General features: G+C 37.2%; 1 protein-coding gene across 1 annotated transcript; it reads left to right on the forward strand.

Annotated features, from left to right (window-relative positions):
* The first annotated feature begins 9583 nt into the window (after nucleotides 1-9583).
* LOC113738270 (uncharacterized) lies at nucleotides 9584-11100 on the forward strand. The gene is made up of 3 exons (XM_027265518.2): nucleotides 9584-9795; nucleotides 9971-10203; nucleotides 10465-11100. Exons 1-3 carry the CDS (start codon nucleotides 9649-9651, stop codon nucleotides 10850-10852), a joined length of 768 nt encoding a protein of 255 aa, XP_027121319.1. The 5' UTR covers nucleotides 9584-9648; the 3' UTR covers nucleotides 10853-11100.
* The last annotated feature ends 243 nt before the right edge of the window (nucleotides 11101-11343 follow it).

An 11343-nucleotide genomic window follows, 5' to 3' on the forward strand; every position in this document is an offset into this window, starting at 1 on the left:
TGGACGATAGAGGTCCGATTACTCCTGAGGCGGTCAAGCAGAGGGTAAATGGTTTCCTTGTGCACCGAGATAAAGGTCAACAGGTTAAAGTAAAGTAGCTAGGTGCGTAATTTTTTTTTCTTTTTCTTTTTTGGTCTAACCGCCAACCGTCTATTTCTACTTTTACACTACGGGAGAAGAGGAAGTCCAAAGGAGACCCAAATAAGAGCACCATGTCACTCACCCCATCTTTCCTCCTTTTATGAATTGAGTTTGACATGTATAAGCTTGATAAAATAATTAAGGTCATGTTTGGATTGTATTTTTTTAAATTTTTTGTAGAAAAATTATTATAATAATTTAATATATACGAGATAAAAATGTGATTAGAAAATGCATTCACAGAAAACATAGCTCCAATGCCTTCGAGGCTAGCTAATGAATTTATATGCATACGTGTCTTGAAAATATTTGATTCTGTATATTATTGTATTTCATTTCATTGCATTTTTTTAGTCATACATACAACAATTACATGTATATGAATTTGTTAGATTTAGAAATCAAATCTTATTTCCTTAGGAGTAATTTAAGCTTTTAACAATAGCATATGTTTCTGGCATAAGCAATTACAAGGGGAATTTGAACAGCTTGTGCTAATTGTACCCTCTTCAAAAAAAAAAAAGAAGAAGAAGAACACAAAATGGGGAAATTGATCTAATTTTAGGGGAAAATGAATAAAATTGAAATCAACCCAGATAAAAAAAAACTATGAATTTAAACCTTTCATGGTGAATTAATCATGCAATGTAAGTAATATGTTTGAAGGATTAAAGTATATGTTGCACTAGACACGAGAAGCTCCCAGCCAAATACTCAAGTAATTAAACTTTACTTTTAACTACGTACCCTAGTAACTTGAATTTGGTCAAAGGGAACTGGATTTGGAGTTTGTGAGGGCGATCCTCTTTGGGGTAATTCGTCTCACACTTGCAGCCATAGAGCCAAGCGCGTTGCTCTAGCAAACTTTTGTAGACTTCTAAACTTTTTGAGGATATCTACAAAAGTGTTTAGTAATTACGAAACTTAGAAATAAAAGAAAGAAGTAACTAAGCCAGATTTGGCTATGGATTCTATTAATGCACTTTTAAGGTGAATCTTTTTTTGTCTACTGCTGTTTGCAGCCTTTTCGAGATCGTGCTGGTAATTCATTAGTTAATGTACTGCTCTTTCACTTAACATGATGTATAATTGTATATGTATATATATATATATATATATATATATATATATATATATATATAAGTATTTATGTAACAAGCAGCTCTAGATTATTAATACTTCCTCCGTCCCACTTTGATAGTCATGTTTTCCTTTTTCGTCTGTCCCAAATTATAGTCCACTTTCCAATTGAAGAATGTAGTTGTATTTTAATTTTCCTAAAATACCCTTATTCAATGTAAGTTGTTGTTACTATAAACCTACCCCATTTAATGAGAGTTGATTCTTTTCTTACCATCAATTCAAGTTCCCATAAAGTTATACTCTAATTAATGTGAGGGTATTTTAGGAAAATAACTACCTAAATTGATTGTTCCAACAAAGTTAACTATTTTTTCTTAAACTGTGTGAAAAAAAGAACATGACTATCAAAGTGGGACGGAGGGAGTATAATCTTGAAGAATTGTTATACATCTACAATACATCGAATTTGGGAGATAATTCTACACCGTTATCGTATAAAAGACAAATCCTAGGTTTGCCATAACGTCTTTACTTTAAAGTACTTTGCTAAACTTAAGAATGGACAGAACGATTCTATCTTACCAATTTTGATGGAGAATTGCAGCAATACAAGAACATTAACTGCTAGCTCGACTCGAAGAAAGTACTAATTCCCTTATCATCGATCATTTGGGGAACATGTTTAGTTTTGCATTTAATTTCTCGACCAGCATCAGCTTCACTGCTTGCACGGTCTACTTGCAGTAGAATCCACGAGGAGTAAAAGCCAAAAAGAATGTAACAAGGATTCTAGTTTCTCGTTGTCGGTGTACGTGTTTTTGGAGCTAAAAGTATATATAATAAATGAGTTTGGCGAACGAGTGCTTGTGGGATACTCGTTAAGAGGGGTTCAGGTGTTAATTTTTTAGCAAAAGTTTAGAAAAGTAACCAAATTCGATAGTGTAATAAACATGAATTTATGCATTCATTTGCACCACTAGGGTGCATATATTTGGTTCATCAAAAAAAAAATAATAATGAGAGGGAATAATCTATTCTCGGACATTTATCTTGGATTGAGTCATAATCTTGTATTGTATTTATTTGGTTTGGTTGTAGATAAAATAAGTAAGGACTACTTATTTATACATCAAAATACTACGTTTGGCAGGATGAGGTGGGATTACTTATTTATACACCAGTACTATACCCTCTTTGGCAGACTTCTAATTAGAAACATGAATCAGGTTTTAATTAATAAGCCCAAACTCGACTTGTAAAAAGTTTTAATTTTGTAGTAAAAGTATTAAGTATTTTAGAAAGGTATTTAAATTCAAAGGTATAATAAATGTGAATATATAGTATATGCATTCATTTACACGATATATTAGCTAGAGATGATGCATATGTAGTAACAAGTCCATAATAACAACATACGCTTATAATAGATATCAAAGGATCAACCAATACAAATTGAGGAGAAAAATAAAAACAAAAAATATACAAGAGATTGATGTATAATACAAATATTGACCATAGGAAAAGGGAAGAAATAAAAGACCTCTTCCAACAGGGTTGACAAACAATTAATTCAATATCCATGCACGAAATAGCTATACTTGTTCTTCATCCAACGAAAAGTTTTACGTACTGAAGCCTTGATCTTGCCTTCAACAGCGTATGCTTTGTAGGACGCAATCCGTTGCTTCCTCTTAACTTCTGAATCTTTCCCACGTTGCCAAGACGAGTTTGCATTGGAAGAGGCGGGTGTTGATGATGTTGTAAGCCTAGTGTTACGCGACGTCGTATCTGATCCGCCATAACAAGAAGAAGAAGAATCTGGGATGCGATACATGGGATTTGCAACTACATTGGTATGGTTTGAAAGCTTGGCAGCCCGGACGGGCTGAAACCTATGGTCAAGGGTTAAGGACCAGTGGGACGAGGCCATTGTTTCCTTCATTTCTCCTCCTGAATTGATTCAGGACACGTCGTGTTATGGTTGTGGTAGGGGAGAAAGATAGGAGGCAAAAGTGCTGCCCTTTGGATTAGGTTTCATTTTATAGAAACAATAACATTGAAGCAGGCAAAATCAGGGTGCTGCTGAATCCATGGGTCTTTGTGTGTTGTCCGAGCCATCATTTTGGCATTACCACCCCAACCCCCCCCCCCACCAAAACAACAAAAAAAGGTAAAAAAAAAACAGAAAAATAGCACAAGTAATTTGTGTGAAGAAAGGCCGAAGAATAATCTGCGGGCTTTTCTCTGAGAGACAGTGGACGACCTCAAACTTCTCATTATCCATCAACCTTCTATTTCTTTGCATTCTCTCAAAATTGTTTTTATCTATGATGAAGATTACAGCAACAACATTTTTTTCCTAGAAATAACATCGAAATTAATTTGTCAAATTTTATTGTCGATCGATGGAGTTCTTAAAAAAATATACAGTTTACTCATTTATGACATGTCATGGTAATGTAGCATTAATGCCTATTTGGGAGAGGGCTTAGCCACTTTTTTTTTCTTTTGGGTGGCTCTTTTTCTCTTGTTTCAGAATTTAGTCCTCAAAGTTTAGAAATGTGACGAAATTTCTTCTTCTTCTAGATATAGGATCATGGAAGCAAGTTAGTCCAGCACACTATTGATTGTAGATACAAATTTTAATGGAGTATATTGCCGGTAAGGTAGATATATACATTAGTAGGGTTAGACACAAATTTTGAACTTCAAACTCAAATTATGATTGGTTAACTTGCATCTAAACTTAAACAATGCATATGTATGATTAGTTAAAATTCCTTGTCCTCTTAATGATGCATCATGCATTAATTCGTTAATACTTTGATTGATATAATTTTTCCACACATTTTATGACAGTTTTTCTCATAAAATCTATTCTCCTTGGGAGTGAATCTTATATAATTTCCGAAAATTCCAGAAATTAATTCCAGAAGTGCTAAGTAAGGAATGTTTCCATAGTGAAATTCAGAATTTTTGCCACAGCAAGACAGGCATCTGAATTGTCAAATAACGACCCCAAAAGTAACTATAGCTACAATGGTTGAAAAGGATGTTACACTCGCTAAGTCATTATTTAGCTCATTAATTGTTCTTCTCCTTGTCCATCCAGCTGAAAAAACCAAGGACAATTCTACTTTCTTTACAAAGCTTTTAGATGTGAAGAGGAGAAGGGAGAAGAAAATTGAGCTCTCGTTATGAGATATGAAAATAATGTCCTTGACAATTGGATCCTGCCACGAGATTTAGAGGTTAGTTCCACGGCGTCAAGAGCACAGAATAGAGATAATTCTACCGATCTCATGTTGGTGCTAGTTATAGATGGAGATCAACGTCCACTTCATCATTGATCTCAGACACTGATGAAGATTTTGAGGATCTTACAGTAGCGCGTTGGAGATGGTTAACCTCCGCTTGCTCTGATCTTCCAACGTAATTAGTTGCACAAGGATATCTAATAGGTATCCCAGATAGCACCTGAGGTGGGTGTGCGAAGCTGTACTGATGAGCAGCCGACGACCCTAAGTGTGGGCCGATGTATGGACCGATGCTTGTAGCACAAGGCGGTGCTGTGGAATACAAGAAAGGTCCCGATCGAGCTGCATGTTGATTGATCATAGTGTCATGACTAGCACTAGCGTCTCCAAATTTTGGAAGATATTGATCATTCATGAACTGCACTCTTTTTAGTCTTTGCCTCTCCTTCTTGTGTGCATTCTGATGCCCACCTAAAGCTTGCGAATTTGCAAATTGGCGGTGGCAGTATTGGCACTCGAATCTTTTGCTGTCTGCATTCTGGTGCGCCCCAAGGGCGCTTCTGCCCCATTGGGTGACAGGAAAACCAAATAGCTTCACTACTGATGGTGAAGCTGTGAGACTCAAATCTAAGGCTTCAGTAGGATCTGCTGTTGATGCTGAGCTGCTTTGGTTTGAGCTCTCAGCCATTTGTGCATAGTACACTATTACATGGATAATAGATTCCAGAATCGTCTTCACAAGATGAAGGATAATTCTTTGGTGTGTAGCATATATAGAAGACTAGCTCTTTACTTGGGAATCTGGAACCATGGTTTTTGATTTTGGATTGATAGACGGACACTCAATCTGAACAAAAGGTAAAGCACAAAATAAAGTCATACTTGGAGGTACAGTATTGCTTTGCCGTTGCATCTTGTACAATTTTGCACATTAGTAACAGTGGGTCATGTCAAAGCCAAAACTTGTAAACTAGATCGCAGATAGGTTTAAAACTGGATCTTTCACTTTAACTTTTATTACTGTTTCTCGTTGTTTCAAGGTATAAGACTTCCTTGTTTACCGAAGTGTTTTTCATTCACTTGCCAGCCAAAAATATAATGATCAATGAACAGAGAGAGAGCAGGAAAAGAAAATGTATAGGCAATGAATTTAATTACCCAGTAGGAAACAGGCGTACTAGATTAATCAGCAGATTCCCCATGTGTTCTGTCTTTATACATGGAAGTGCTATAACAGGGGCCAACCTGCACTAACCCCATCTATCTGGTGGAGATGGCCAAATCTTTTGAAATCAATTCTAAATATGATGTTTTGTCTGTTTTCCTCTAGCTCAACCTAGATATATAGCTATGATAAACCCAAAAGTGCCTAAGGACGCTCCAAAAAGTACTGTTGTAACACACGCCAGATATGCTATGAATGCGCTTCAAGATATATTATTACTAAGAAAATGGACTAGGAAATTATCCTCAATTCCACACCATGCATTTCTTTCTATCGTATCGTTAATAACCACTGCTCACCTTTCGGGATGTGTAGAAGTCAAAATTTTCTTTTTTCGGCATGGAAAAGGCAATTGAGCTCTTACTAATCTTGCCATGCACGAGCACACGGTTTTTTAGTGTTTGCCTCTAGGAATTTAGGATTGCACAAGTGACTGGCAGGAGATTTTGGCTAATGAAATTGCAGTTAGCAAATGTCATCAGGTGTTGAATTCATATTAATGTTGCTGTGTCTACATGAATACTGAACTGTGCTACTTTGCAGTGTTAGACAGAGTTAAATCATCAAATGTATTGATGAATATCATTTCATCTTTTCTTGAACTCAAGAATGCAGCACCAGACTTGTTCCCAAGTAACTTGCACGGCTTTGGATCTGTGGATGCATATGGAGCTCCTCAGAGAAGTGAGCTTCTAACATGTGAATGGGGTCGGCATGTGTGCCACTGTCGTTTAGGAAAAAGGCAGAAAAGAGAATTCTGCTTTCTGATGGGCTGAATATCCAAGTCTTGATACGTTGTTTTCTTTTCTTTGTTCTTAAATTTTTAGTGTTTGAAGTTTCAAGTACAAATAATTCTGAGTTGTATGGCTTTTTCATGTTATCTCCAAGTTACTCCTACAGCTTTACCACTTTGATCATTGAGCACCCAAGTTGTCCCACTAAGTTTGGATTCAGAATTTTTAGTAGGATATGTCTTTATATCTTGTCCATTTGATAGAGGATCCAGCAGGTCTAGACAACACTGACACTTCTTGCTTCTACTTGACACAACACAATAGTGAGACACAGGCTGGTGGTAGAGGCCTCATCCGAGGAATGGCAAAAGCAGACATGACCAAAATGGTTGACGAACCTAGACCGTTGGTTTTTTTGTGCTTCAATTTCTATCTCCTGTTCTTTCAATTCTCAAGTGAAAAAATGGAAACATGCAATCCTCCTCATATCTTCAACATCACATCACAGTCCTCCTTTGCCATTTATCTGAGAAGCCTGATTTCACGTGGAGGCTTCCAAATTATTCCATTCTGCTTGGAATAATTTGCTTCCAAATCCGTATTATATATAGCCCAATGCAATTCTAACTCGTACTTGAATCTTATACAGTTCCATAAACAATATATATATATATATATATATATATATATATATATATATATATATATATAGGGTCCATCTATCTGACGAGTGCTCGTGAAGTAGTTCGACTTTTAATTTTTTTTTTTTTAAAAATTATAGTTAATTACAAGAGAGGCAGGCGTATAAATGCAAGAAAGAATAATAATTATTAACATGTGAATTCACGCGATGAGTTTGATATTGTTTATGTGCGTTAACGAGAATGTCTAATGAGCACCAATGATGGATGGATTATGCATGTTACAGTGCAAGTTGATGAGATTCCAGTTCCTCTAACATGGCACCATTTATGGGAGAAGACAAGATTAGTGTTGACATTCCAGAGACTCCAGTATGAAAAATGTCAGGAACCAGAAAGATAGTGTACATAGGAGACCAAACTGTAAGAAAATTAAAAGGCAAAGTTTCTTCCAGTCGAATTCGACTAGTTTAACTAAAAGGAGCACAGCGAGATTAATTAGTCATCAATCAAACATGAGTGACTATCACAACTAATTAATCAAAGCTTGTGATCATACAGAAAAGCACACGTTAGCTTGCGGATCAAGTGTACAAAATCTCAATGGGTTAGATTATCAATATGTGAGTTTAAAAAGGTGAATATCGCTGTCATGATCTATATATGTTCGTCGTCCTTGGAGATAAGTCGGGTTTGTACATGGAGTTTAGTCCGAATATTCTTTTTAAGCATCCTAAACACAGATTAGACTCGTAGCGTAACATCACAAGATTGCAGAATCAAGAAACTGGTCCACCATCGCCCCAGTGTCCCCCGTCACTTGAGGCTTTGCAGGAAATGCAACATGCTATGGAAGAAAAGAAAAAGAAGATTAGAGTCCAAATTCGGGGTTGTTGCGTTTGTTTAACTAATTTCCTGAGGTCAGCTTAACAATTCTTGACCATCCCTTTGATCAATGAAGTTGCACCTCCATCCAAAAAATCCATCAATGCTTTGCAAAATTTTCTGGATGATAATCACCACGAATTATTAGGGTTGAGAGTTATATTCTCAAGAATTCCAAAATCTACACTACCACTTTTTGGAGGTTTTCTTTTTTTAAAAATAGACCCTTTGAGATGATATGTAGTTCTGCACCATTTGACCCTTTAGATTAATGTTCATCTGGAGAATTGAGGACTGTGTACTAGAATTGAAGCTGCTTTTGGCGAGCCCCTCCGTTTTTGGTTTCACATTTCATCTTCCCTTTTGCTTGCCAAGTTCAACCTTCTCGTTCCACTACCTTTTTTTTTTTTTTTTTTTTTTTAATGATAGGTTTTTATTAATGAAGAGCTAAACTACATAATTCTTGAGGAAAAACTCTTATTGGTATTTTAAAATTTTGAAAGGCCTTGCTTTAAAAACATATTCCGCGTCTCGCATATCGGCCCGGGTGTTATTCGGGCTTAGCCTGTTGCCAACTACAGCGGAACTTCAGTCAGCCATGCGGACCATTGCCCTCCTTTGCCTACTTTCTCTGGGCCTCGGAATGCAGTCCAAGGAGGAAAAAAAAAAGCTAAAAAGGTAGAGTCAAGATCTTTCAATTGTTGTATCAATTAAAAAAAAAAAATTCTTTTGGGATAGGAAAACATAATCAAATAAACAAACTTGGACGAGGAATGGGTTGGGTAGTAAGGGAGAGAAAGTGTAAATGAGATGTTTCGAGTTCAAACCTTCCACTTCAATTGCTTCTGACTATGTGAAAACTAATTTTAGAAAATTAGAATTAAAAAAAAAACCAAGACAGACGCTTTGATTTCCAATCTTTATGGGCCAAAAGAAATTCTTCTTCTTGTTGTACTCCCGAGAGGATGATTTGAAGCTAATATTTGACTAGTAAATATTCAATGAATCTAGGGGAGAAGCAGGAAGGCAAAACAAGGGCTAGACCACCGGTTCCTGGAGATTAGCTGCAGTAATTGCAAGAGCCAAAGATGCTTGCTAGTATTTGTTTTCCTTTATTCTTGATGACAATATATTACTAGTATTTTCTTGATGACTATATATATGCGAGTAGTAACTAGCAAGACTAGAAGACCTTAATCTCGCTTCACCGATCACTAATGGAAAATAAGAAAATATGCAATGAATTGTCCACCTTGATAGTATATTAATTAATCAGACAGGCACTGTCGAGGATTGCCTTTCGAATTACAAAAAGGTTTAACTTTGGAATGTCCAAAATGGCAGTCAGTAGTGTGTTTTTCGGTTCCAAGCATCGCAATCTCCTTTATCTAATATCAGCAAAAACAACTTTTCAAGACTGGATTAGTCGAGCATATTAAAAGCTAAATCAACTTCAAGAACCCGTGTGTGAAAACTTGAGCATAAAGCCCAGTAAAGAACAAATGGAATCTCTGCCCTTTAAGCAACCTTTGTTCCAAGCAATTCTCGACTGTGCATCTTTTTCTTCTATACCACCAAGACATATCCCTGATTCTATATGTTGCATCTGCATTCTTGAGACACTGTACAATTGCAGACCATACCTCCTCCTAGCTGGTCGCAGTGCATGCACCGCAGCATTAATGGCGGTGACACATGCTGATCTTGCACCGAGTCCTCCAAGCTCAGACTTGGGTAGCAAAACAGGTGCATTTCTTATGGTCATGTCCGTCTTCTTTGGGCTAATTTGCTTCATTCTCTGCCTACTAGCCGAAGCAACTCGCTCTCAGGTATTATCCAATGTCTATCTTAACGTATTCTTTTCACAGTTCCATTCTCACGAAATAGAATATAAACAATTCAAACGAGCCCCTTGAGTTTCATTGGCGCGTTCATGTCACAGGGTTTTTTTTTTTGTTGTTTAATTTGGGGACCCATTAATGAGATTGTTCAATAATTAAGCAGGTGATACGGATGAAGCCGGCTGGTCTGTGTGTGTATTCCGGTAGCGGAAAGCTACCTTTGTTATGTGCAGCGGGTGCATTTTTTGCTCTGGCAATTGCCATGGTGGTACAACATACATTCCTGTTGATTGCAGTGAGCAAATCAACCACTTTACCCTTAATTAATTGGGACCCTGATTCTGATTCCTTCAAGGCTCTTACATGGCAAGCCGGTTTTTTCTTCGTAGCAACCTGGTATGACGGTTTCTTCAATTTTCTCTTCCCTCCTCCGTTCCGAATATTTTCAATTTCAAAGCATTAAAAATGGTGCCAGACGTACGTTGGTAGGCGACATGTTCCCCACTTTACAAAGAAAGTCACAAATTAATGCATTAATTTGTTCGATAATAGAATATAGTACGTCTTCCTTGTACCATTAATTTTGAAGAGGAAAGAAAATTAGAGAAGGTACGTACGTAGCAAAACATCAAGAATTCTATTCCACCTTCATGGCAGGATATCATTTGCAGTTGGGGAGATTCTGTTATTAATAGGGCTGAGCGTTGAGTCGGGGCACCTGAGAAACTGGGGAATACCGAGGCCGAGCTGCCTTACCATTGGAGAAGGGCTGTTCACAGCCGCAGGAGTTTTTGGACTCGTGACGGTCTTCCTTGCTGCTGGTCTCTACATCACTGCATTGCGTGCACAAAAGCTCGCGGAGGACGAAGAAATTGTGAGGCGCGAGGTCTTGGAGGCCTCTGAATTCTATGCGACCCCGCCCAGGTCACCTAGACGCGTTATCAGGGCTGTTGCAAATGAAAATACCGTCGCAAGACATGATTGGAATCAGCATTCTCTGGCGGATTACTTGACAGAGTTAGAGAAGTACACCAATCTAATGTAGGGATGGAAGGAGCAACGGAAACACATCATTGCCTTTCCAAGTTCAATTGTACATGAAACACATGGGCACTGAAGGAACCAATGTACCAAACAATCTTTGAACAAAGGCACTCAGTTTGTCGATTGTTGTATGCTTGTAATTATCCTTGAGAGAAGTTTCTTGAATGTTTGTACAAAAGAAAAGGTAGATTAGAATTTGAAATGTTTAAAACCCCTCCCGATTGGGGCTTTTCATTGTTCTTCCTTTCATTGTTTTCTAGTCTGGACAGAACACGAAAAGGAAAAGGAACATTATAACACCAGCTAAGTTTTCTTAGTCTGGACAGAACATGGAAAGGAAAAGGAACATTACACCGGCAAAGCTTATCGGTAACTATAGATAAATAAAGGGTGAATAGAGTGACTGTGTTAAATCACAGTGTGTGTTTGGATTACACATTATTTCCATCTTATTTCCACATCATCAACACATTTTTCAATCACCATTTTATC

This window comes from Coffea arabica, chromosome 3e, assembly GCF_036785885.1.
Source record: "Coffea arabica cultivar ET-39 chromosome 3e, Coffea Arabica ET-39 HiFi, whole genome shotgun sequence".
In the NCBI taxonomy this organism is placed as follows: domain Eukaryota; kingdom Viridiplantae; phylum Streptophyta; class Magnoliopsida; order Gentianales; family Rubiaceae; genus Coffea; species Coffea arabica.

Excerpts from the sequence above, each read along its gene's own strand:
- LOC113738270 (XM_027265518.2), top strand. The coding sequence starts at position 9,649 with ATGGCGGTGACACATGCTGATCTTGCACCGAGTCCTCCAAGCTCAGAC. Across the intron at positions 9,796-9,970 it reads CCGAAGCAACTCGCTCTCAG|GTGATACGGATGAAGCCGGC; the intron begins GTATTATCCAAT and ends ATAATTAAGCAG. Across the intron at positions 10,204-10,464 it reads TTTTTCTTCGTAGCAACCTG|GATATCATTTGCAGTTGGGG; the intron begins GTATGACGGTTT and ends CCTTCATGGCAG.